This window comes from Micromonas commoda, chromosome 5 (genome assembly GCF_000090985.2).
Source record: "Micromonas commoda chromosome 5, complete sequence".
Taxonomy (NCBI): Eukaryota; Viridiplantae; Chlorophyta; class Mamiellophyceae; order Mamiellales; family Mamiellaceae; genus Micromonas; species Micromonas commoda.
In genome coordinates, this window is record NC_013042.1 from 1 (window position 1) to 24,763 (window position 24,763).

Consider the following 24,763-nt stretch of genomic DNA (forward strand, 5'->3'; position numbering starts at 1 on the left):
CTAAACCCTAAACCCTAAACCCTAAACCCTAAACCCTAAACCCTAAACCCTAAACCCTAAACCCTAAACCCTAAACCCTAAACCCTAAACCCTAAACCCTAAACCCTAAACCCTAAACCCTAAACCCTAAACCCTAAACCCTAAACCCTAAACCCTAAACCCTAAACCCTAAACCCTAAACCCTAAACCCTAAACCCTAAACCCTAAACCCTAAACCCTAAACCCTAAACCCTAAACCCTAAACCCTAAACCCTAAACCCTAAACCCTAAACCCTAAACCCTAAACCCTAAACCCTAAACCCTAAACCCTAAACCCTAAACCCTAAACCCTAAACCCTAAACCCTAAACCCTAAACCCTAAACCCTAATCGTTAGGGTTTATGAACCCTGAACCCTCGAACATACCCTCAGCAAACCCTCTACCCTGAGGTCAACCCTCATGCAAATCAGTCGCCGCGAGCGAGGAGAGACGACCGATGAGGCTTTGTTCACATCGTGTTACTTACAATCTACTATCGCACGACTTTTGTTGGGAAGTGCTGCGATCACTCGTCCACCGTCACGCCGCGACCCAGGTCCACATAGCAGCCCGCCGCTCTGAGCTCGACCCTGAATCAACCCTAAATCCAAAATGCCGTAGTCCCCAAAAGCGATTTGCCGTAGTCCGGAAAACGTTTTAGCTTTCATTCTGCAATCATCTACAAGCATGTTCACCGACCTCCTCCCCCGCTTAACATTCCTCTGAGTAAGTCGACAACCTCTTGCCTGGACACGTCTCTCTCCTGGCCGCCCCTTCCCAAGCCCTTGACCCGCACCCGCTCGCCCGCACTCAACAGTGCGCCATCAACCGTGACCATGAATCGGGCGCCTCTCTGTCCTGCGTACTGATACTGTTCTGTGGCGCTTGGTGCCGTCGAAGGTACGACCTCTGCCCGTATGCCGTTCGCCCAAAGCTCGGCGGCGAGTGCGAGTCGCTCCTGGATGAGTCCCCCTCCACCTCTCGCGCACACGATGACATCAGTCGCTGCTGCTGCGGCAACTACATGCGGTGACTTTGTTCGTTGAGCGGCGCTGGCGGCGAGCGTGGCAGCCTTTCTCACCGCAACACTCACGCCCACGCCTCCAGGCGGCGGGTGCGCGGCATGACTCGGCCACACAGTCGAAAGCCATGAGTCGTATCGGCCACCCGCGGCGACGCACACACCGTTCGCCGCCGCCCCAGTGGATGGAGAGTTTGACGTGTGGACGGTAAGTTCGAAGAAACCGGCGCAGTGGTAAGGCTCGGGCGGCGGAAGCAATGGAGACACCGAGATCCTGGATGCGGGTACTCCCATGCATTCGAGGTGTGCGCTCACCGCACGCAAGTGATCGATTGCGGATAACAACACCGTCGAACCAGTCTTCTGCGTCGAGCTGCTGCCCACAAGTTCGTGCATGAGTTGCGCCGTCGCTGCGACCGGGTCCTCCGCGCGAAGCGAGTGTAGCGCGGCTGTGCGCTTGACAACTTCAGGGGGCAGTCTGATGGCGGTAAGCGACGCGTCCCTTCGCAATATCGCCGCCGTACGAGGCCTGAACTCCGAAGGAACTCCCGCACGAATCCATGCCGCAGCGAGTATTCTGCGATGGTTAAGGGACACCCGCGGCGACAAGCCTCGCTCGACTAACGCATCCCATGCACACTTGATCGCTTCGGCATCAGCGATGGAAGCCTCAGTCGACTCTTTGGGGGCAATGATGTCGAAATCAGCCTGGACGTGTTCACGAGGCAGACCTCCTCCGCCACCACCGCTCTTGGCTCCGCCAGTGCCACCATCCTTCGGGCCAGGAGCTGAGGATCGAAACGTTATACCCACGCAGGATGCTCGAAGCGTTGTTGCCTCCTCTGCAGCTGCCTGACGTACCAGCGACGACCGAAGATCTCGCCGCAGTACGACCAGCGCGCCCGATGGTGACAGTAGTCGGTGTCCCTCACCTCCCGCCTGCGAGAGTATGGTGTCCCCTTCTTTCAACCAATTCACGGCTCGCGACGACAGTGGACTCGCCCCGTGTCGTCTGAACGTCGCGCGAAGTGTTGTCAACATTCGCTCTGCGGCGGCGGCATCGACAGCCGCGGGAGCCCCTCGCTCCGTCGCTGCCGCTCGCTCGCTCAGTCTCGCACCCGCACTGCCGTCGGATGTGAGCCGCTCGACAACTCTGTCGTGCTCTGCGCCACCAGTCTCCACCGCCCGCAGCACCTCCTCCAACGCCTCGTCACCTCCCTTCGGGGGCAAAAAACCACTCGACAAAACCTCAGCAGCTGACGGTCGTTCTGAAGGATCTGGAGCCAGGAGTGCCGCTATGAGCGTCGTCTGCTGCGGGTACTTTGACCGAAAGTCCGGCGGCAGCCGCTCACTTCCGCTCTGGCCAGCGGTTGGACGTGCAGACCGAAGCTGATTGAGCTCCACCGCACGTTCCATCCCGGTTGAGAACCTCCGGAGCATCTCGAAGAACACGATCCCAGCCGAGTAGAGATCAACCTTGCTGGATTGGTTCACCCAACCGGCTTCAACCTCCGGAGCGGTGTACAGGTACGTTCCAACGGCGCCAGTAGACTCCACGTCAATTTCCGGGTTGTCAGTGTCAAGCTCAAGGTCATCGTCGCCAGCCTCCCCGCGCGCGGCAACTGCAGCGCCTGCGGCGATGGCGGCAGCCTCCGCGGCGGCTGAGCTTCCATCGTCGGCGCCGCCAAACTTTGCGAGCCCGAAGTCACCGATCTTGAGCTGTCCCCTCGCGTCAACGAAGATGTTGCCGGGTTTCAGGTCCCTGTGAACAATGCCCTGTGCGTGAATGTGCGCAAGACCCTCGAGGATCTGCCTGCCCCACGCCCAAGCTCTCTCATCGTCAATCTCTGTTCCCAGATGCGCTTCTCGGTCGAGGACGTCTCGCAGGTTTGCGCGGCAGTACTCCATCTGAATATGAAGCCACGCGACGGTGACGGGCTCGTTCAGTCGTCGTGCCGCAAACGAGGTCGTGACTGTTGTGCCGGTAGCCGTCGTGCCGGACGCCTCTGTTGCTTCCGTTGCGGTCCCGCCACCGCCACCCCATGCAGCAGCCTCATCCGAAGTGCCGCCATCTGAAGTACCATCTATCATGCTCATCCTTCCACCCTTCGGCCCGCGCCTCTCCTCCACAGCCTCCTCGACCCAAGCCTGATTGTATCGAACCACCGCGTTGTGTTCCAGGCGCGAGAGGGTGGCCACCTCGCGGAGCACCCTCGCGGCCGCCGCGGGAGACACGGGTCCGCCAGACTTGGTCGCCATGCGAACTTTTTTGATGGCGTATTCGCGTCCGTCCAACCGGTTCACAGCCAGCACCACACGACCAAACGCGCCGCGTCCGAGCATACGAATCTCCTGGAAGTCTGTGGCGTACCTGGATGGAGGAAGCACTGGTTTTGAGGGCACATCGAGCTTTGCGGCGTCAAGAACCGACTCCGAGTTTGCAAGCCTGCTCCTACCCCGAGACGATCCAACCTCGTTTACGCCAATCATCGCACCTGGATGTTTGCGAGCGTCGCCTGGGTTGTCAGAGACTCCACCCCAGAATTTTTGAATCGCCCACTGCGTTGCCGGGTCACTGTTGACGCTCGCCGAGGCGGCGCGCCCCTCTGCGTCAAAGGCTCTTTTGAAAGCCCGGTGGAAGTGTGCGGGTCGATGCAGCAGGACCTCCCGAAGCCAGCGCGGCATTACACCGCACGCCCTGAGCTGAGAGGTGAGAGCCGGTAAAGCGTGGGGAAGGGGACCACCCGCCTCGCAGAGCAAACCGAGCAGGTGACCCACAAGGAGGTGGAGCATCTGCTCATGCCTTCTCCGAGATGCACTTGAACCGTCGCCCTCGTCGACTTGTGGAAACATTCGATCGAAACTATCGGCGGCGGCATCGTCGTCCTCATCCTCTAGTACGTGTCCAGTAGAGTGGACCGCCGATCCCATGAAGGAAAGGCCGCGCATGAGCGAGTCGACCAGATCGAGGGACGAGTGGGTGTCGCGTGACATGGATGATTTGCCACCCCTGCTGCTGATCTCCCCCATCCGGAGCCAGTCCCTTGGCTCTTGCGAATCCTCTTCTTCCGAGTCGGAAGACGAAGACTCCGAATCGTCCGTCTCGCTTTCGGACTCATCGGACTTGTCCTCCTCGATAATGCGAGCGCTGGCACCTGCATTTTTGCCCCACGATTTCTCTGCGAACGTTGAACTCTTCTCCACCTCTGGCGAATTCTCCTGAGAAGGACCTGATGTTTGACGACCCGCGGCATCCTTTTCGCTCTTTAGCCGCAACTGAAGCGTCGCGCTCCTCGAGCTCTGCTTTCTTGGCTGTGCGAGCGTCGGCAACCCGCGAGGTGCGAGATCCGCCCCGGCGGCTCCCGCGGCAACTGCGGCTGCGGCAGCTGCGACGGCGACCTCCTCCCAGTCGTCATCCTCGTGGAGGGCATAGTCCCCGTAGGCTTCATTGTCATCGTCGTCCCCTCCTAGATCCATCGATTCCTTCCTGTCGACGACGGCAGGACTGTCTACGGTACCCCCGGCTGTCTCGGCTTCAGTTGCACTCGCACTCGGGTCGCCACCGTTTTCGTTCACCCTCCTGTTCATGTTGTCCCAGAGCGATTCGTCTCTCTCGCTCGTGGGAACCAAGTCTGGGTTCGCCAGGTTCTCCCTGAGCGCCTCCGCGAGGTTGAAAACCATCACGTCACCTTCGGTTGCAGCCAGATCCGCCGCCTGTCGCCTAAGTTGCGCTTCCAGCTGCTCGAGCACTAAGGGCTTGACCCCTCGAGATTCGTCGCGGTCCAGCTTGACGCCCGGCGGTTTCTTCGGATATCCGGCAACGTACTGGACCACGATCACCGCGACGACGGGCGGGATCTGGTCGTCCTTATCATCGTCGAGGCTCGGAGGCGAAACCCGGATGCGAAACTGGCGATGCTCGCGCTCGTCGAAGGAGAACTCGTCCTCGTAGATGGCTTGAAGCGCAGTCAGCTCCTCCTCGACTATTGCGGGCAGCGACGCGACCGCGCCGCCTCCCGGCGTTCCATGTCCGGGGGAAGGTGCACCACCTCTCTTCTTCTTGTTACCCATCACCCTCTACCTTGGTTAGAGCGAGCGCCGGTGGACTCGGCGAAGCCCGTTCGACCTGTGGGGTGCCTCAACACTGTGTTGTTACCTCGACGCATTTGGGCTCGAAGGAATTTCGTCACGCTAAAACGTTTTCCGGACTTGGCAAATCGCTTTTGGGGACTACGATTTCATTTCGCTTGCTACCTACATGTAGTGCTGCTCCTTGCGCTGCAAGCGCTGCGATGCCCACATCCTCAACCAAGTTATGAGCGCGACGATCGCCCTCCACATCTGCTCCCACCCACGTGCCAGCTCTCCAAGAGGCGATGGCCCACCTCGACCATGTCCTGTCCTGCCGACGCTATCTTCAGAAAGCTTACCGACACCGCGTGCCAGTGTGAACGCGTCGTAATGTATCCGGCCCGGCTCCGGACAACCTTCTGGCGGCAGCCGGTAGAAGTTTACATGTTGTGTAAGAACCTCGTACCCATTCCCCCGTGTGTAGAATCGTAGGGCCCCCGCATCGTGTGTGATGACGTGGAGGTAACTGACTTCCACTTGATGATCAAAGACTGCACGCTCGACGATGCGGTCGAGAAGCTCACTAGCGAGCCCCTTGCGTCTGTGCGACGTGAGGACACCCAGGGTTAGGATGTATACGTACGGTGTCTCAAGAACTTCGCCCCCTCCCTTCGGTTGAGTTTTCGCCAATGCTTCAGTTAACCAACGTGTCATCGCTCTTAATCTGCCACGCTTCCTCCGAATGAAGGCCGCAACCACCTCCCTGTCCTCCTCGTCTGTTTGCGGCACGACCCTCGCCGTGACTACTCCCACAATCCTCTCGTCACCCCCAAAATCCCTCTCCACTGCGCACAGGGTGATGATCCCATCGCTCTCGCTCAGTGCGGTTAGATAAAAGACTTCCTCATAACTGATCGGAAACAACGCGCGATGGAGGCTCTCACACTCTCCCATGTCACGCGGGGTGAGCCTCCTGTAGTGGATCGAGCCGCTTATGCTCGGACCCAAGGAGCCAAGCGCGTCGAAACTCAGTACCACGCTGCCATCCCTGCCATCGGAAGCACGCGTCGGGGCGAAACCTTGCTGGGCATCGGCGATGGGGACGCACGGCACAGAATGCGGCGCCTCGTTCACGCCGCCGTTCGGCGCGCTCGTCGTCGCGGACAACGAGGTCGCCTCCCGCATCCCCGTGGCCTATTCACGTGCCGCCTAGGCTATTTCACCACATCAAACCCGGACGCCTGGCGGCCACGCTTGTGCCCGAAGAACTGAAGAAATCAGAGACGTCACAAAGGCTGTCGATGTCGTGAAGCGGCATATTTTCTGGCACGCGGCCTCTGCAACAAGGGGACGAGGGGTGCATCACAGAATCACGGGGCGTGCATGAGCCAGACGCGCAAGGCTGTGGCTGCGTTGTTCGCCGTGACGGTATCGACGGCGGTGGGAATCGGATACATCCACCTCGAGCAGACGGAGGAGCGAAAGGTGTGCCCCTCGGCTCGTCGGAGAGACATCTCAATCCGTGCCGAATTTCCCGCCTCGACGCGGCACGTTCCACTCGCGACACGCCGCGCGACGGATCAAACGACGGGGTGATCCCCCTGCCATCCTACATAGACGTGAGCGCGTCACAGCGAGCGCCGAAGCCTACCCGACCAGTCTGTCTGAACCTTGAATCGCCCCGCTGATCTCTCACCTGCAAAATTCAACTCTGCAGAAGCTCCACGAGGGTGTGCTTAGGGACCAGGAGCTGCTGAGAAGGAAGGAGGAACAGTTGTTCGGCACTAGCCGCGGAAGCAAACAAAGGAAATGATGTGGATAGATGAGACGGAAGCGCTGAGGACGCTTCGCGACCGCTCTGTCCACGCTCTCGCCACCACAGCGGAGATCCTGAGCGCGGCTCGGGACCGCGCGATCGTTGCTGTTGGAGTTCCTCTTGCCCTGCTCGTCCATGGCTTCCACGCGTCCGCGCTCTTCGTTCGGGTGATTTTGTTCACCCTTTTCGCAATGCTTGAACAGTTCTGGTGGAGGCTCGGTATTTTCGACCATCTTCTGGTGGCCAGGGACGTGGTGGTTGACTCTCTGAGGGCGGCAGCGCAGGCAATCTACAAATGCCTTGCAATTGTCATTATCGAGGCTATGTACGTGGTCGAGGTTGCCATGCGATCTGCCGGATTGGTGGTCACTGCGGTGCCCTTGATGGCAAGGAAGTCTCTGTTGGACCTCATGTCCCGCGCATTCAGCAAACGAAGCTCGAAACCGCGCAAAATCACCCCAGCGAAGCCGAAGGTTTCATCAAAGAAGCTGCAACCAGCTGTTTCGGCAACGAGGCCTTCGCAGATGACCGTGGCGATGCTCAGACATGAGCTCAGCGCGAGAGGACTAGACAGTACCGGTCTTAAGCCGATACTTGTGGATCGTTTACAAGATGCGCAAGATGAAGACGACGCAGGGGTATCGGACCCGAAGCGCACCTCGAGAAAAGGAGGTCGAGCGCCGGGATCTGTTATGGTATCATCCCTTGCCCATCGTGGTGTCGATGCCATCAAGCTTGCTGGCGCTGCCATATTGATTGAGACTGCTTACGTTTCTGAGATTGCGGGCAGGTCGATGATGATGTTAACGACGAGTGCCTGGGACGGGATACAATTCGCGGTGGGTGTAGTGATTGGACTCTGCATGCGGGTTTACCACGCGTTGCAATTTGGCGTGGCGGCGGCTTGGGTGACTGTCATTGGGCTCGTCGAACAGGCGTGGTGGAGACTTGGGCTGGTCGACATTCTTCTGGTGGTGAGAGACGCGGTCGTTGAGTCTGCCTTCGCAGCTGGGCGTTTGGTGTACGTGTATATTGCATCCATCGCCATTGAGATTGCGTATGCAGCAGAGGTTGTGGTACGATCAGTCGGTGTGTTGGTTGTGGGACTGTCAACACCGGTCATCCAACGTATCAAGCGACAGCTCAGAAAGCTTCGCCCATCCAATGACGGGAGTCTCGAGGCGAACGGCTCGACGGCCCGCACGTTGGCCATCGATGCCGCTCGCGCGCGGGACATGATGGTCATCGGTGGACTTTGCATTGCCCCTGCGCTCCTCGCCGCACCTGGAATGATGCGTCAGGGTCCCAGCACCACTAGACTGCTCGCTTCAATCACTTCTGTGTGCATATTTGCATACGGAAGCACCAAACGCTTGGTTAACGTGGTGCAAAGACTCACGCTGAAGCGAGGTATGTTCGGATATGACATCAACAAGCGTGGCACACCCGAGGGAGAGGTGAAGGTTCCTGAAGCGGCGGGTCTTGCGCCTGGATGTGTGTACCTGGTCTGTCTGTCAATCTTGCAGGGTGCGCATCTACTTCTTGGAGGAGATCGCGCAAAGGACTGGGCGCTGGAGCACAACTCGGCGATGGCCACGATTGGATTTGCCATTTTCCTCGGATTCGTCGACGACGTATTGGATTTGCCATGGAGAGCAAAGATGATCCTTCCGGCGTTTGCGGCGTTGCCGCTGCTGCTTTCCTACGCCGGTAGCACCACCATTTTGGTGCCTAGGCCCATTCGGCGACTGCTCGGGGATGATTCAGATCTGCTGGAGCTCGGCTGGATCTACTACCTGTACATGTTCCTCATGGTCATCTTCTGCAGTAACAGCATCAACATACACGCAGGAATCAACGGGCTTGAAGCTGGTCAGAGTGCGGTCATTGCCGCGGCCATCGTGCTCCTCAACGTGACCACCATCGTCGCGACGGGAACGTACGAGGAGGCAGACCCTTCCATCCGCTCTCTCTCCATGCCGGAAGCTATCCAAAGGGCAAACATGCTGATGAAGACACTGGGAAGCAAGAGTTCAGTGGCGCTGAAGGCTGTGAAGCAGGCGGAGAGGTTGATTGCGCAGAATGACGCAGGTATGCAGATGCATGAGGCGCATATCTTCTCACTCTGCCTCTCCGCGCCTTTCCTCGCTGTGACACTCGCACTGATGGCGCACAACTGGTATCCGAGCAAGGTTTTCGTCGGCGACACGTTCACGTACTTTGCTGGCATGTCGCTTGGGGTAGCGGGAATCCTCGGACACTTCAGCGAGACGCTCGTGCTGTTCTTCCTGCCGCAGATCGTCAACTTCTTGTACTCCTCACCGCAGCTCTTCAAGATTGTACACTGTCCGAGGCACCGACTGCCCAAGCTGGACACGGAAACTGGGCTGTTGCATCCGTCAAAGGCGACGGAGACGCACTACAACATGAACCTAGTCAATCTGTTCCTCAGAATATTGGGTCCACAAACAGAGCGAACGTTATGCATGGCGCTGCTGACGCTGCAGGCGGTGTGTTGCATGGCGGGGTTCGGCGTCAGAATTGTGCTTTCTGGCAAATGGAAGTGAAGCATCAGTGCATAGACTGATCATTCATTGAATCCTAATTTAAATCTAGTAGCTAGCCAGTGGCTTTGAGTCATCAGTCTACTCAATCTACGCGCCTCGCCGTGACCTTGAGCTCCGCACGCTTGGTGCTAAACTTTGCAGAAACCGACTCAACGTCTACCAGGTGCGGAAGTTGCAAGTTCAGGTCGTATTCGGGTGAGGACAAAGAAACTGTCTCTTCCCCGACGTCGAGGTTAACCGACGCCATTCCTCCAGTCAGTCTCGGCAACCTCACCCTCACCTCCACCGCAGACTCGCCTGCAAGCATCGTCTCCTGTATGTCGTGCTCGGGCGTCTCCTTCTTCGGTTTCGCAGCTGGCTTCCTCGCCGTGGGCTTCCCAGTACTGGACTCTTCCCTCAACGCGCCCGGATGACCTAGCCCAACTTGCCTCTTACCCCCGGGATCTGTTCCCTTAGCGTATACCCCCTCCGTGGACGTGTCCAGTATACCCGTCTTAGCGTACTGCGACGTCACTCTATCCAGGTCTGCGGTACCAATGGCACCCGTGTCGATCACGTGACACTTTGTCCGTATGCTCTCAGGAATATGACCAAGTGGATCGTACTGCTCGCCCGGCTTCGGTATGCCCTCCGACGATCCGTCCGGATACAGCTCGGCGGACTTTGAAGCTGAGAAAAAGCCCTTCCTGACCGCTTGACCCTTTCTAATGCGATCTGAGGTTGTGTCCCTACTCCGGTCACCGCCGCGCGTGCCAGTCTCTTGGATTATCGGGTTGCCCGGTTCCCTCGTAGCGGTTGCCGAAGGCTCCTCCCCGCGCCCCGCATCGGAGGCAAACACCGGGAACGCGTGTGTGTTCTCCGAATTTTCCCCTTTGGGTCCCTTGTACCGCGCCGTCGGTAGCACCTCGGTGCGCGCGGGGGCCAGGTCTATGCCGTGATCCTCGTGAATGTTTTTCGTCGCAATCTGGATCAGATAGTCTCTGTAGTGCTCCTTCGTGACCGTCTTGCCTCCTTGAAGCGCCCTTTGCACGACCGCGGGATGGAACAATACGTCAACCGCGGTTGCGTCCCTCCCCTCCCCGTCCTTCATGCCCCTCACAGGACCTACGAGCACCGGCACCCTCATGTTCCCAAGGCCCCAAAGATCGAGGTGTTCCTCTGAAGCCGGAACGAGGTTCGCCCCGCAGACGGGATCGATGCGCGGGTGAGAGCAAATATTAACGAAAACCTTGCCCCCGGCCTCGGTCCACTTGTTCCTGACGCCCCTGAAGCAGAAGCCCGCCTCGGGAACGAGCATCACCGAGCCGGGCGGAGCGGTCATGTGCGCGGGTCAAACTGAGTTGAGTACTCCCTTCGGTAGTAGCAGCGGCAGAATCTCCCGCGCAGCAACACCCGGCATGCGCATCGTCTCGCTGTTCCTGCTCGTCCTGGGGCTTGCCCTGACATGTCGGCCGTGTGATGCGCAGAGGCTCAGCGACGAACGCGTGGTGTTCCAGACGACAAAAGGCGACATCGAGCTGGCTTTCTATCCCGACGTCGCGCCTGTTACATCGGCGCACATTCTCGATCTGTGCAGGCGAGGGCTGTACATCAGTAACCACTTCTTCAGGGTCGATAAGGGTTTCGTTGCGCAAGTGGACGGTGTGGTGGGAGGTCGGAGGATTCCCATGGACGCGTACCAGCGCGAGGTTGCGTCGAAGAAGCTCCCCGGCGAGTTCAGCAACGACGTTAAACACACTTTTGGCACCCTCTCAATGGGACGTTATGATGACCCCAACTCGGCCACGTCGTCGTTCTCGATCCTCCTCGGCGACGCTCCTCACCTGGACGGGCAGTACGCGATATTTGGGAGGATCACCCGTGGCGAAGCCGCGCTGCAGGCCATGCAGCAGGTGCCTACAAAGAGGGAAGGCATCTTCGTGATGCCTGAGGAGAGGATCGAAATACTCGCCACGTACGTGAAGGAGGCGAGCAGAGCCGGCGGGGGAGGGCTCAGAGGGCAGGCGTCGGACTGCACGACTCAGCTTGAGGAGGCGAGGCATAGGGCAGACGGTCTCGTGACAGAGCTGGAGAAGCTCAGGCAGAAGAGGTTACCTGGTAGAAGGTAGATGAAGCCGTACGAGTTGACTTCTACGAGTTGACTACTAACACTTAGCTAGAGCTGCTACTGCTACTCGACGAGGACGAAGACCGCCTGGACTTCTTCGACCGCTTTTTCGATCGCTTGCTGTCCTTCTCCTTCTTACGCTTCTTGCTCCTCCTCCTCGCCTCCTCCTCCGAGGACGACGACGACGAGTCGCTGTCGCTCGACGACGACGAATCCCGCCTCCGCTTCTTCTTCTTCTTCTTCTTTTTGTCTCTCTGGCGCTTCTTCTTCGCTAGCTTTCGCCGGGCCTCGTGCGCCTCGGCGTCCAGGGCGAACTGCGCCGCCGCCTCCAGCTTGGCCTGAAATTCCATCGGTCTGGCCTTCGCCTCCAGCTTGGCAGCCACCCGCTCCGCCGCCACCGCCGAGAACGCTCGCTTGGTCTGGTCGCTCACATCCGCGAGGGTTGGATGGAAAGGCACGTGAGCGCCCTTCTCCACGGTCACCACCGCGTTGGGCTGCGCGCGCGGTGGGGAGAGCGGGTTCAGTCGGAATATCGGTCTAACGCGGCGAGGAGGGTTCGGTCGGGATGAGTCGGGACGGCGAGCTCACCTCCCACTTGCCGTTGATGAAGGCGCCGACTCCCGTCATGCTGCTGGTCGGCGAACCCTGGGAGTGCCGTGATGACTCGGAGGAGGTTTTTGGCGTCACGGATATCGAACGATCGCGGGTGTCGGTTTCTCTGGGGCAAAAATTTGCTCGAGAACGAGAGGATACGCGCCTTCGAGCCACTGCCCCGGAGCGCTGCCCCCACGTGGGTCTAGACAGCGAGGGCGCACAGAGAGGGAGAGAGCTCTTGTGAGGCTCGTCAGAGCCGCTCCCTCAGTCGCGGGGTCCATCCCGACCGAAGCTTCGCGGTCTCCGCTTCCGACGCGGTTGCCCTGCGAATTCTTTCCCCCCAATTCTCTCTCGTCAACCGCGGAACCGCCCGAGGGCAGGTGACCGGGAGTCCTAGGGAGTCCTATCGCGAGTGGCAGGTGGAGCGCCATGGTTCAAATCAGGAAGAACAAGGATAAATACGCCGCTCGAAACTTAGCGGTGCGTCGCCCGTCCTCCCGCGCTCGGTCTCCCCTCGCCCCGCATTGCGCGTTACCCCCGGATCCGTCGTCCACGCAATAATTCTGACGAGAGACCGACAACTCGCAGGGGTCTCAACTCCTCGGTCTCGATGACGAGGAAGAGAAGCTTAGAGAGTCAGAGCACGCTAAAAACACGTACCATGGGGCAAGGGACGAGGAAGGCGGCCTCCCCGGGCAGGTAAGGAATCCTGGCGACGAGGACGCCGTTGTAGACATTCAGAAGGAGTTCAGGGAGAAGTCCAAGGCGAAGTTGGATATCGGCATGGTCGCCGCGGGAGTGCAGGAGATGCAGAAGCACAAGATATTCATGGAACCGTCACCTTGGGTCATCTCGCCGAGGTCGAAATACATGCGGCGGTGGGACATGGTGACGCTCGTCCTGCTTCTGTACACCGCCGTTGTTACCCCTGTGGAGGTTTCGTTCATGGATACAAAGATCGACACTCTTTTCTGGATCAACCGCGCTGTGGACGGACTGTTCGTCAAGGACATCGTGCTGAACTTCTTCGTCGCCATCTACGACCCGGAAGATGGTCAGCTGGTGTTCCACCACCCGACCGTGGTCAGGAGTTACCTCAAAGGCTGGTTTCCCATCGACGTCGTCTCTGTTTTCCCCTTTGACCTGATTGCGTTGTTGATGAACACCAGCAGCGTGGGCAGGATGAAGGTGCTGCGTATTCTGCGCCTTTTGAGGCTTGTCAAACTCCTACGCATCCTGCGCGCGGCGCGCATCTTCGCTAGGTTGGAGACCCAGTACAACATTGACTACTCCATGCTCGAGCTTGTGAGGTTCGCGGTGCTCGCGCTGGTGACAAGCCACTGGATGGCGTGTGCGTGGGGACTTGTCGCCGACCTGGAGGACAGCGAATACAATTGGATGAAATACACCGCGTTCAACACTTTCCACGAAACCGGCAAGCTGGAGGTTGGCCAGGATCCAAGAGGGGTGGTGAGCACGACTGATATCTACATCGCTGCGTTTTACTGGTCAAGCATGACGATGACCACCATCGGTTTCGGCGACATCCTGCCGAGCACGCTGATCGAGAGGATCTTCGTCTCATTTGCCATGTTGGTCGGAGCGTTCGTGTACGGTTACATCATCGGCGCCGTGTCGAACGTGATTTCGACCAAGAATGCGAAGAAGAACGACTTTTACAAGCTCATGGGCGAGCTCAACGCTTTTCTCAAGGAGGGCAGGTGGGACCATGACTTGTGCATGCGACTGCGCGAGTATTTCAAGTACCGCCTGGCGTCCTCGCATGTGGACGCACACACTGCCTTGCTGCAGCAGATGTCTCCCGCGCTTAGGGCGGAGATCACGCTCGGGATGAACACCTGGATCACCAAGGTTGACTTCTTCCGCAAGTGCCCAGAGGCGCTCGTCATCCAGCTCACGATGAACATGAAGCAATCTACCTACCCCCCGCAGGAGAAGATATTGGTGCCTGGCGACTGGTGTGACAAGATGTTCATGGTGCGTAAAGGTGTGGCGATATGCCGACAGAAGATTGTGACCACAGGCCAGGTTTTCTGCGTTGAGTGCCTGTACAAGGAGGGCAAGGTTTCGTACTCTGCGCACGCAGTGACGTTTGTGGATCTGTTCTCCTTTGACCGCAACATGCTCGTGGGCGCGCTCCAGTACTTCCCGGATGTGCAGAAGCACTTCCAGAGACTCTCAATTAAGATTGTGTTCCGCGAAGAGGTTATCGCTTACTCCAAGGCGTTCAGGGCCCTCGAGGAGGACGGTGTTAATGCCAATGTCTGGGACAAGATGGACGAGCGACCGGATTTTTACCTCAAGAAGCTTCGCATGATTTACGGTGATGACGGCTTTGGCATGCGATACGACGGCGCCAGCGAGCAGGAGATGAAAGAGCGGGCGGCGATCAAGGTGCAAAAGGTGTACCGCGGGTATAGGGGTCGGGTGCTGAGCAAGGTCAAATCCACGGAACACGGCACGAGCGGGGTGATGCCGAACAGCGTCAGGAGCATGGATCCCACCATGTACACAGCGCGGGCCCTAGACGTGTTTCACCATCGCGCGGGTCAGTCGCTGCACGCGCTTCACCTCAAACTCGACGCGCTGCTAAACGGCACCGAGCCGAGGAAGGATCTAGAGCGCGACGTCCACGACAGGTCGCGCAGCGAGCTGTTCAGCACGCCGCTGGATGGGTCTGGGAAAAAGGCTGCCGGGATGTCCAGCCTGGCGAGTTTGGCTGGGAATCCCGCGGGATCTTCCTCGCTGCCCCCCGTGACGGTGTCGAAGGGAATCGGCGGGAGTGCCGCCGTGGATGCTGTCAAGAGCGAGGTGGACAAGCTGCGTCGCGATCTGTTCGACAAGCTCGACAGGATCAAGGTCACCGGTGGTGGCGGCGAACAGGTGATGATGGGCGGTGCCGAGGACACTCAGCAGCTGGCTGTGCTTGTGCAGTCGCTCGCTGAGCAGGTCGGTTCCATCACTCGCACGCTCTCGCAGATGTCAGACGCGCAGCGTACGTTCCAGGAACGGTCACAAAGGACCATCTTGGGTCATCTGGAGCAGGCACAGACGAGAATGGCGGAGCAGGTGGCCAAGACGATGGGCGGCGTGTCGCGCCCGACTGCCGCGCCGTCCCGGGTGTCCCCCGGAGGTGTTGCAGATATGACGGAATCGGATCTGCCACCATCACGAGGCTACGGTGGGCAATACGGTGGCACATCCGGAGGTGTAGCGGGCGTTGGAACCAGAGCGCTGCAGAGGAGGCCGCTGGGGGGAAGCACCCCACCCGCGCGGCCCACTCAGGGTTGGTAACGAGAACCCTCATCAAAAATGACTCAAGTAGCGCAACGCATTCAACTGCGAGTATAATGTAACTATATTCATACCCACATCTCACGCCGCCGCAACCTCCGCGGGTTCCAAATTGAGTGCCGTCGCGAGTGCCCCGGCCCGCTCGTCCGTCAGGCCAACCTCCGGCTCGGTTTTCACAAAACGGTCGCTCCAATCGTGACCCGCCGGCACCACTTGCTTATCGTCCACGACGGCAAACTTGGGCCATCCGCTCCTGTCCTCACCGAACCTGTGGGTGAGGTAGGTCTCTATCTCCACGATGCGCGCGTACTTGACGTTGTCGTCGTGCTTCACGCTGTCCATCAAGTGCGGCTCCCCAGGTGTTCTTCCCACCACCCGATCACCCTGTGCTCCCATCCTCATGAGCACGTATTTGATGTAATCCTCAAAGCACCTCCAGTAAGTGGTGAGGACGATGTCCGCGCCGGAGGTCTCCAGCACACCCTTGAGCCTATCCACCTTGTCCTGCTCGAGGTTTATCTGCGGCGCGGTCGCGGTTCGGTTCAGCACTCCGTCAATGTCCAGGAACAGAATCGGGACGCTCCTCGCGTCTTCTCCGCCGCTCGATTTGACGGAACCCATCGAGACGCGCCGGGGACCTCGAGCCGGGGCACGTGAGCGGACGCGAGTGGCGGCACGGCTGGGAAAAGACGCTCCGAAAGTTCCAGAGTTAAGCGCGAGGGCGAATGCTGGCATAGCCGTCACTCGCTTCGATGTGGTCTGCGCGCGTGAGCAGCTGCGTGTGTCTCCCCTGCGAGTTGTTTGTGGCGTCTTCGTTCGGACCTGGTTTTGTTGGACTTTGTTGGACTTTGGTGTCTCGCGCCTCTCTTCGAGACCAAAAAGACGCGAGGAAAGTTCCCGCTTCTTTCGCACACGTGTTTCCGTGGATTGCGCAAAAAAACAAACGCTTTCTTGCTGATGTGGTCTCAAGAAATGGGGGAGTCTCCAGTTTTATGGGACGGCTGAAACGGCAATTCTCGAGCTGTTTTCGCCTCCGCTTGTTTTTAGCTCGTCGTTTTAGGATTCAGCGATACACCCTCCGAGTCACGAAAACCAAGAGCGGCCATCGCTGTCGCGCTTTCTGTTGCCTCCCCCGTAAAATCTGGGCGAGACTCTAACTTACGCGCTTTGGTTGGCGGCTTGCGGTTGGTTTGCGCGCCCACACCTCGGCGCGAGCGGCAGGAGCACCACCGCAGTCCAGCGGGGCGACCCCTCGCCAGCGACGACAACTGTTCGCCCGCCAGGTGTTTTTCTGACAACTCGAGAATCCGCTCCAACGCGCGCGATATGGCAGCCCGGTCCACCTCCGAGGGGACGATCACCCGCTTCAGGTGGGTTTGAGTTTTTTTTCAACGTCGAGGCGCCGATCTGGGCGCGCGCGACGCGCATGTCGCCGCGGGGTGCCCTTCATAGCGACGGTAAAAAACAGCGATTGACTCGATCTCGTCCCTCACCTCCGCCGCAGGTCGCTCAACGTCGCTTTCCAGTAGCGCACGACCAGAGCCAACCCGGAAATTGTGCTGACCGGCCGAAAAACAAGAATCCGGAAGAAGCACCCAACACACTGCTGCGAGGTGGAGACGTGAGAAAAACAACGAGGCCAGCAGCGCGCGAAATCGAGCGCCGCTGACACTGCACTCGCGTCTCTGAAAGAAGTCGTGAACAAACCCGTTCGCGCCAAAGCTGAAACCTCGCCGAAGCAGCACGCACCAAAGGTCAAGAGCAAAAACTGCTTTTTGCCCTAGTACAAATAGAAGACAATCCATAGCAAGCGGGGGTCCTCACCAAACGTCTGCTCGAAGAAACGAGCCAAGGAACTCCCAAAGACAACATCAACATGGGCTTGGACGCGTTCCCAAACACGCTGTGGGACGAGGATCAGGCTGGCGCGGTCACGATGCCCGCTCCCGCGCAACTCACCGCCGCGATCGCGCAGGCCAACACCAACAAGCTTTCAGGCGCCCCGTCCATCCCTGCTCCCGCCGGGTCCTTTCCCGGCGCGACGGCTGCGACCGCCAACCCCGCCCCAAACCTGCAGGCGAACCCGATCCCGGATACCTGGAAGCCCCACCCGATGGACCCGCTGCGATTTGTCAAGCACGAGATCCGCCAGCTTCTCTTGGCTCGTGGCTCGCTGTCAATCGCGCAGCTCCCGGAGGAGTACCTCAAGTGCTACCGCAAGCCCCTGACGCAGGCGCTCAAGATGCTCGACTCCCAGTACACCCCCGAGAGCGCGAGGAGCGGCAAGCCGAGCGGCCGCGCGAGGAAGTCGACGCTTGGTTCTTTTCTCCGCGAGCACCTCACCGATGTCATCGAGGTTCGTCAGCGGCCGCACGGGCAGCACGAGATCGTCGCCACGGGAGCCCCCAACACCAACGGCACCGCCATGCTCAACGGCAACGGCATGCTCAACGGCAACGGCATGCTCAACGGCAACGGCATGCTCAACAGCAACGGCATGCAACAGGTCACCAACGACCAGTACGTCGCGTTCCAGGCTGGACTGCAGCAAACGTGGAGCCGGGAGGAGACCCCAGAGGAGCGTATCCGCGCTCTCATCCTCAAGCAGCAGCAGCAACAGCAACAGCAACAGCAGCAGCACCTCAGGCAGCTCAGGAATGCCCTGAGTCAGGCAAACGTGGGAGCCGCCGGCATGGCCACTTACGACTCTCCTCTGCCCTTGGACCTGAACGGACCCCTGATGGGGTCGCAGCAGGTGAGAGACGTGCTGAGGTCTGCGCAGCTCCTGAAGGGTGCCGGATACAACGTGGATGGCGCCAACCTCGCGGGTCTCGAATCGCTCGGGGTTGATGTCAACGCCAGCTTGCTCGCCATGTCCCGCCACGGCGCCGGTTCCGACGCTCTCACCGCCGCGGCGGTGGGCGCCCTTCGAGGCGCCGCCCTGCTGAGCCCCGCTGCGAGCGAGATCCCAGCGGAGAACCGCATCTACGTCACGTGGAGGGTCCCCTCCAAGGCCATCCCCCTCAGGGTCGAGGATCTGTGGAGCTACTTCAGTCGGTTCGGCCAGCTCGCCTTCTGCAACCCGCGGCCGCTGCGCAACTCGCACGCCCCCAGGCGCACTCCGAGCCTCTCCGGCGCCGGTTACGCGTTTCTCGGGTTCTCCGACCCGGGTGGCGCAGACGCCGTCGCCCGAGTCCTCGAGCGACCCTCGCACGCCCTCCGCGGCGCCGAGATTCGCGTCAAGCCCTGGCGCGAGCGCGATGAGGACACGGGTAACGGCGACGCGCCCGCGGCCGCCGTCGCCGCCGACGTGCCCCACGCGGTTGGCGATTACTACTTCCCCCACCCCGAGAGCGGGCTGCCAGTGCTCGCGTCCGCCGCGGGCCTCGCGCAGCTCGCAGCCGCGTCGAACAGGTCCGCCAACACCCAGGCGTTGGCGATGAACGACATGGCGAGCCTCGGGTTCGGATTGAGCTCAAACATAAGCCATCGATCCGCTTCGGATGTCGCGCTCGACTCTCTCGGTTTTGACGAGACTGCCCTCTTTGGCGAGGGCTTCTTCAACATCGGTCCGGATGATTCCACGACGAGAGCAAAGCTTGACAACGGCCCAACTCAGGCGGCGCAATACATGTCCGCACAGAGCCAGCTCAACGCCGCGAGAAACAACGGCATGTGGGGCGGCTCTGGCGGCGGCATGTGGGGCGGCAGCAGCGGCTCGGAGCGCTCGGAGCGCTCGTCGCTCGAGTCCCCCAACGCCTCCGCCGATCAGGCATCCAACATTACTTTCAACCCAACTATGTGGCAGTCCTCAGCCGTGGAGACTTCGTCCGCCTCGGATGAGACTTGGACCGGAAGCCGCCTGTGGAACTACACGGGCGGGACCGCAGCCACCGGATCGGGCGCCTAATGACGCCCTTGCACAACCACTGAATGGGGGCACACGCCTTTCTGTGCCCTTAACTCCTCCCACTGCACCTTGACCCGTGCGTACCCTCACCGTACCATATCGCGTTCACACGCCGAGGGGACGCGCATGCGGGGCATGCGTCGACCGGGAGTGAAGTCATGAGTATTGATTGCACGATTGTAAGTAAATGATACGTACCCTTTACGTCAACATATGATAACATTCACTGCTCTTCTCCTATCTTCGTCTTCGCGTCGGTCTTGCTTGTCAAAAGTAAAAGTTAGATCTTCACCACCAGTTTACCCTCCATGGTGTCAATGTGCATCATCGCGTCGGCGGAGTCTCTCGCCGCGATAAAATTCAGGGTCCCGGCCAGGTTCCGCAACCGTGGCCCTCGCGAAAGGCGTGTGATTCCCCTACGCGCCGCTGCAGCGCAGGCACCCGCGGCGATGAAGCTCCGCGTCCTCGCGCTTCATTCGTTTCGCACCTCTGGATCGATCTTCCGCGACCAACTCGAGGCACTGGGAAACTGGCCGAACGCTATCGGAGACCTCTGCGAGTTCGTCTACGTGGATGCGCCTCATCCCGCCAGCGGCGAGGTGCCCGAGGATGTCGCCTCTTTCTTCCAGGGCCCGTACTTCGAGTGGTGGAACGCCACATCGTTCGGGGTAGAGGGCAAGGAAGGGAAGGTGCTCCAGTACGAGGGACTGGAGCGATCGCTGGAGTTTGTTGAGGAAGTATGGCGAACCAAGGGGCCATTCGACGGTATAGTGGGATTTTCGCAGGGCGCGACATTCACGGGTTTACTCGCGGCGACGGGAAAGGTGGAAGGCCGAGGGCCGTTCGTGCCCAGGGATGCTGGGGATCCGGGTGCTTTTGCAATCTTGATCTCTGGTATGCAAGCGCGAACGGACGAGGCAAAGAGGCTGTACACCGAGGCGAGTGGAGAGATGGGCATGGATATCGCGACGCTGCACATCGTGGGCGAGACGGATAGGGCGATCCCCCCTGCTATGTCGGACCGTGCGTCGCAGATGTTTGTCGAAGAACGGAGAGCAGTCATTCGACATGGGCGAGGGCACGTCGTGCCCAGGCTCGATGGCGACAACCTCAAGTCTGTAAGAAGCTGGCTTCAGGAGCAGTTGAACGCTAAAGGCAGGTACCGCGCGGGAGGAACGACCGCGGCGCTGTGATGTTGAGTTGTTTCTACTTCAACACTTAGTTTGCAAGCTTAGCTAGTTGAATGATTGAATGACTAGCTAGAGCTAGCTAGCTAGCGTTCCTTCTTCTTCTTACGTTTGCTTCCCCCTGCATTTGCACTAGTTATCGATCCCATCTCCTGCATCTCCTGCGCCACAGCCTGAGACGGTGGGTGGAACACCTCCCACAGGTTCTTGCGGAAACCTTTATTGTAGATGTTTTTTATCTCCTCCGCTGTCACCTTGGGCTTGCGTCGGCCAGTCAGCCTGTCCCAGAACGATCGATGTGTTTTGACCGTTTTCGCCACAACCGCAGCCTCTCCACCCGTCGGACCGACGCAGCCGACATCTGCCTCGTCGAGGACGTCCAGTCCCTCGTTACGTCGCGCCTGAATCTTTCCCGCCGTATTCTGCGATGCCGCTTCGGCCGCAGCCTCCTCCGCCTGCTTCTGCATGTATTTCCTCACGTATTTCCATTTGAAGGTTTCGTTGGTGGTCATGCCCTTGTTGATGAGGTGCAGGTGGTACACCAGGAACGATCCCAGCGCGATGACCAGGACGACAAGGAAGATGTCGAGCATGACGAGGGGCGCGTAGTGATACACCAGGAACTTGGACAGTAGAAGCCAATCCTCCGTCAACCTCCGCGGTCCCCGCCGAGTGTTGAACTCCGCCACTAAAAGTCCGCGTCGGGCCACCTCCCCGTACACCACGGCCGTGGACAAGTACGCCACGTACGCGCACAACGCGACGTGCACCGCGAGGAACACGATGAAGTGCCGCAGATTGTTCTCCCCGATCACGTTGTTGAACCATCCGCAGTAGTGATCGAACTTTGCCACCCGTCGTTTGGTCGTGTTACAGAACTTGCTCCTCGCCGGGACGGTGACGCCCAGGGTGGGGCACTCCTTGGGCCTGTACAGTACGCCGTCGAAGGGGTGCGCGCGGTAGTGCGCCTCGAGGTTGGACGCGTTGATCACCCCGGGGTCGGACCAGCACACTCGCAGCCACTGCATGAGGCTGAGGGTCATCACCGTGGGCAGAACGAACGCGTGCGCGGGATGCACGAAGAGCCCGATGAGATCAAACCCGTACGCGACGAAGACGTAGTAGCCGCCGATGACCAGGGACAGGTACACCAGCTGCATGAAAGGGTTCGCGCGCTCGCATACCCAGTGGTTTATCACCCCGAACACTCTCTCTCCCTTTTCCTTGCCCAGCGTCTTCCTCAGGCCCCAATCCAACGCCACGCACCAACCTTCCGTCGTCCAGTAGTGGATCCGCTCAACTATCGTGCCTTGGAACATCTCGCTCTCACCGAACATGATCACGAACAGGAAGACCGCGGCGAAGACCAGGTACGCTCCGAACGCGAGCGATGCGTTGAACCCCATGGCGATCCCCGAGGACCCGTAAGGTTCGGTCCTCCTAGGCGTCACCGACTGTACGCACCAACAAATTCACAGCGCATTTAGAATAGCGCGGAGACGATGGACGACTCGGCGAAGCGTTGCCTGAACTGCGATGCGAGCTATAAGGGCCTGAAGCGTTGCCCTCGATGCAAGCAGGTGTACTTTTGCAACGCGACGTGTCAGAAGGAGGTATGGAAGGAGCACGTCAAGGTATGCGTGCCCATCGATGGCGAACCCGCTCAGCCTCCGCCGAAGCAGCCGTCGGCGGCGGCAGCTGCGAAACCGCCGGCCGACTCCCAAGCGGCCACCGCGGCTCCCAAGCCCGGGGATCCTCCCGTACAGAAGACCCCGGAGCAGATTAAGGCTGATCAGCTGCTGCGCATCAGGCACGAGATCCTGCCCGAGGCGGCGAGGCTCATGTCGGCGCGCGAGTTCGCCGACGCCGAGGAGCAGCTCGAGGACGGCGTCGCCATCGCGTCCCAGTACGATGAGAGGGAGCTACTGAACGAGCTATCTTGCGCGCTTTCGAAGTGTTTTATGATTCAAGATAAGTACAAGCAGGCGCTGGAGGCCCTGAACCCCGCTTTGATGCACGCTCGGAGGGAGGGAGGGCCGGAGGCGATGAGGCCTCACTCCATCGCCGCGGAGATTAACAAGGCCAAGGGCGACGTCGACCAGATGCGAGTCGAGTTGAGAGCGCTCATGGAGGCGGCGTCGGAGAGCAACGACGAACAGGAGCAAGGTGCGGCGCTGCTCCTCGCGGGGTGCCTGCTCTTCGACGTCGGGGACCTGAACGCCGCGGTGCCGCTGCTGTCGAGCGCGGCGACGGCGGGCGAGAAGCTGGGGAACCACAACATGAGAGCCGGCGCCAGAAACCGCGCAGGCGCCGCGCTGCTGAGGATGCGACAGCCGAAGCAGGCGATTGAGGCTTGGATGGATGAGCTCAAGGTGCTCGAACAGGCGGGCGCGGAGGAGGCCATGGCGGCGATGAAGGTGAAGGAGGAGCCAAAGGAGGAGGAAATTGAAAAGAAGAAGCCGGAGATGCCGCCGCTCGGCGACACGCGCGGACGCAGGTGCAAGGCGCACGGAAACGTTTTCATGGCGCATTTGCTGATGGGAACCAGACCTGCGGCGGAGGTGCATCTGCAACACGCGCTCAGTATCGCCAAGGAGCTCGGCAAGGAGGAGGAGGCAAGGGTGTGGCTCCAGTGCGGCAACTCGCACACCCTCGCTTCAGTGGATGGCAGCAACGACGGCGACGCGACTGAGGCGTACAAAAAGTGTCTAGACCTGGCGAAGGAGGTGAAAAGTCTCGAGCTCATCGCAGCGGCGGAGAAGGGGCTGAAGAAGGACCTCGACGTAGCAACCATGTTGCGCGGTTAGTAGTGTGTAGTGGTCAATTTTTGCATCAGGCTGAAGAACGACAAGGTGTTGGCAAATGCATGCTATGTTGTCTTTACAAACCGCGGCGGAGTATTCGACACCGCGTTTCGAGCTAAACACACGTTTGACATCACCACCACGCCCCGTTGGAGCTCGGTCCCTCCTAATATGTGATGTGATCAACTGGACCGGCGCCCCAACTCGCCAGCGACGGCGCCGCGCAACAAACGCGTCACTCGACACCCACCAAACCCATAAGCGCGCGAGCTATAAGCACGTCGCGGCGCTTAAGGGCCCGCGTTGCCGCGGAAGGAGCCACCGCGGCGGCCCTGGCCCTGGTTCATGGCAGCCTGCTCCTTCTCGGCGAGAGCCTGCGCGGCGGTGCGCGGCTTGGCCCCCTTCTTCTTGCGCGGCGTGGACTGCTTGCGCTTCTTGATGTCCTGGGGGTTCTCGAAGTACCTGCGGCGGCGGGTCTGTGGGGAGGAGTAGGGATGTTTGTGATGGTCAGCGACGCGCTCGTGAATGCGATCGGGGCGTCGCTGGGAGGTGGACCCAAGCAGCGCTGGGCCGTGGCCGGCGAAATAAAAAAGATGCCCCCTTCCGCCTGGAAAACCTGAGGTTTTTAGGGTTCTGGCATCGAGGCTGGGGTGGACGGGACCGCGGACGGGACGCTCGCCGGCGCCGATCCGGGATCGCAAACCCCTCGAGTCGATCCACGTTGCCCGATACCGTCGCGAAGAAGGTATAGCGACCCTTAAATCACCCGGGAAAACCTCGCGTGCGGCGTCGCGGCCGTGTTGCGGAGACGCACCTCGTTGATGTGGCCCGAGGACATCACCGCCCTGCGGAAACGACGAATCGCCGACTCCCCGTTCTCGTTCTCACCGACGGTAACCTGGAAGGAGGGGTTTGGGAGGGGTTATCATGTGAGTCCGACGTCATCGGGGTGATGAAGACATGTCTGTGGAACGCCTGAGCCGATGTGACGAAGCTCGCGTCCGTCGCTCGCGCGCAAAGCGCCGTGGACTGGACGCGGACCTAACACGTCATGTGGCTCGACGGGAGGAAACCCGCCGGGTTGCGGGGCCGGAATGCGACGTTGCGCATCAGTCGCGAGGCTCACCTCCGCCTGGTAAGTGCCCTTGAAGGCGAACATGTTGCCGAGCATAGCGATGACGTTGGCCATGGTTGCGAGTGCTGGACGTTACGTCGCAGGCGCCTCCGTTTGTGTCTCCCGGCGCGAGGCACCCAGCCACTCTGTGGATAAGCAAAATGCCGACCAGCCAGCTCGGGTTTGCAACCGACCGCTCAAAGTGAAACTCGGTGGGTGGATGGAGGCCCGCACCGTA

The 24,763-nt window shown here is 59.8% G+C and overlaps 13 protein-coding genes across 13 annotated transcripts; 6 read left to right on the top strand and 7 right to left on the bottom strand.

Annotated features, from left to right (window-relative positions):
* Positions 1-486: 486 nt before the first annotated feature.
* Positions 487-5,111, bottom strand: MICPUN_58268 (predicted protein; the record flags this gene model as incomplete). The annotated part of the gene is made up of 1 exon (XM_002502303.1): positions 487-5,111. One exon carries the CDS (start codon positions 5,109-5,111, stop codon positions 711-713), a length of 4,401 nt encoding a protein of 1,466 aa, XP_002502349.1. The 3' UTR covers positions 487-710.
* Positions 5,112-5,294: 183 nt separating this feature from the next.
* MICPUN_58269 (predicted protein) lies at positions 5,295-6,296 on the bottom strand (the record flags this gene model as incomplete). The annotated part of the gene is made up of 1 exon (XM_002502304.1): positions 5,295-6,296. One exon carries the CDS (start codon positions 6,294-6,296, stop codon positions 5,295-5,297), a length of 1,002 nt encoding a protein of 333 aa, XP_002502350.1.
* A 2,193-nt stretch (positions 6,297-8,489) lies between these two features.
* MICPUN_108192 (predicted protein) lies at positions 8,490-9,552 on the top strand. Its single transcript, XM_002501931.1, has one exon. The coding sequence runs from the start codon at positions 8,589-8,591 to the stop codon at positions 9,492-9,494; it is 906 nt and encodes a 301-aa protein (XP_002501977.1). The 5' UTR covers positions 8,490-8,588; the 3' UTR covers positions 9,495-9,552.
* A 24-nt stretch (positions 9,553-9,576) lies between these two features.
* On the bottom strand, positions 9,577-10,815 carry MICPUN_58271 (predicted protein; the record flags this gene model as incomplete). The annotated part of the gene is made up of 1 exon (XM_002502305.1): positions 9,577-10,815. The coding sequence occupies one exon, from the start codon at positions 10,813-10,815 to the stop codon at positions 9,577-9,579; it is 1,239 nt and encodes a 412-aa protein (XP_002502351.1).
* Positions 10,816-10,978: 163 nt separating this feature from the next.
* Positions 10,979-11,456, top strand: MICPUN_72957 (predicted protein; the record flags this gene model as incomplete). The annotated part of the gene is made up of 1 exon (XM_002501932.1): positions 10,979-11,456. A coding segment is annotated over one exon (478 nt), but the record flags the coding sequence as incomplete, so codon positions are not given.
* A 208-nt stretch (positions 11,457-11,664) lies between these two features.
* Positions 11,665-12,228, bottom strand: MICPUN_58273 (predicted protein; the record flags this gene model as incomplete). The annotated part of the gene is made up of 3 exons (XM_002502306.1): positions 11,665-11,705; positions 11,741-12,095; positions 12,190-12,228. The coding sequence occupies 3 exons, from the start codon at positions 12,226-12,228 to the stop codon at positions 11,665-11,667; spliced, it is 435 nt and encodes a 144-aa protein (XP_002502352.1).
* Positions 12,229-12,624: 396 nt separating this feature from the next.
* On the top strand, positions 12,625-15,588 carry MICPUN_58274 (voltage-gated ion channel superfamily; the record flags this gene model as incomplete). The annotated part of the gene is made up of 2 exons (XM_002501933.1): positions 12,625-12,675; positions 12,784-15,588. 2 exons carry the CDS (start codon positions 12,625-12,627, stop codon positions 15,508-15,510), a joined length of 2,778 nt encoding a protein of 925 aa, XP_002501979.1. The 3' UTR covers positions 15,511-15,588.
* A 3-nt stretch (positions 15,589-15,591) lies between these two features.
* Positions 15,592-16,131, bottom strand: MICPUN_58275 (predicted protein; the record flags this gene model as incomplete). Its single annotated transcript, XM_002502307.1, has 1 exon — positions 15,592-16,131. One exon carries the CDS (start codon positions 16,129-16,131, stop codon positions 15,592-15,594), a length of 540 nt encoding a protein of 179 aa, XP_002502353.1.
* A 1,255-nt stretch (positions 16,132-17,386) lies between these two features.
* On the top strand, positions 17,387-19,423 carry MICPUN_58276 (predicted protein; the record flags this gene model as incomplete). The annotated part of the gene is made up of 1 exon (XM_002501934.1): positions 17,387-19,423. One exon carries the CDS (start codon positions 17,387-17,389, stop codon positions 19,418-19,420), a length of 2,034 nt encoding a protein of 677 aa, XP_002501980.1. The 3' UTR covers positions 19,421-19,423.
* Positions 19,424-19,752: 329 nt separating this feature from the next.
* On the top strand, positions 19,753-20,705 carry MICPUN_108194 (predicted protein). The gene has a single exon (XM_002501935.1). The coding sequence runs from the start codon at positions 19,870-19,872 to the stop codon at positions 20,611-20,613; it is 744 nt and encodes a 247-aa protein (XP_002501981.1). The 5' UTR covers positions 19,753-19,869; the 3' UTR covers positions 20,614-20,705.
* Positions 20,706-21,104: 399 nt separating this feature from the next.
* Positions 21,105-21,938, bottom strand: MICPUN_70748 (predicted protein; the record flags this gene model as incomplete). The annotated part of the gene is made up of 1 exon (XM_002502308.1): positions 21,105-21,938. A coding segment is annotated over one exon (834 nt), but the record flags the coding sequence as incomplete, so codon positions are not given.
* Positions 21,939-22,109: 171 nt separating this feature from the next.
* On the top strand, positions 22,110-23,417 carry MICPUN_58279 (predicted protein; the record flags this gene model as incomplete). Its single annotated transcript, XM_002501936.1, has 1 exon — positions 22,110-23,417. One exon carries the CDS (start codon positions 22,110-22,112, stop codon positions 23,412-23,414), a length of 1,305 nt encoding a protein of 434 aa, XP_002501982.1. The 3' UTR covers positions 23,415-23,417.
* A 46-nt stretch (positions 23,418-23,463) lies between these two features.
* MICPUN_106883 (predicted protein) lies at positions 23,464-24,633 on the bottom strand. The gene is made up of 3 exons (XM_002502309.1): positions 24,538-24,633; positions 24,226-24,309; positions 23,464-23,887 (listed from the first exon to the last, which is right to left on the bottom strand). The coding sequence occupies exons 1-3, from the start codon at positions 24,598-24,600 to the stop codon at positions 23,702-23,704; spliced, it is 333 nt and encodes a 110-aa protein (XP_002502355.1). The 5' UTR covers positions 24,601-24,633; the 3' UTR covers positions 23,464-23,701.
* Between the last annotated feature and the right edge of the window lie 130 nt (positions 24,634-24,763).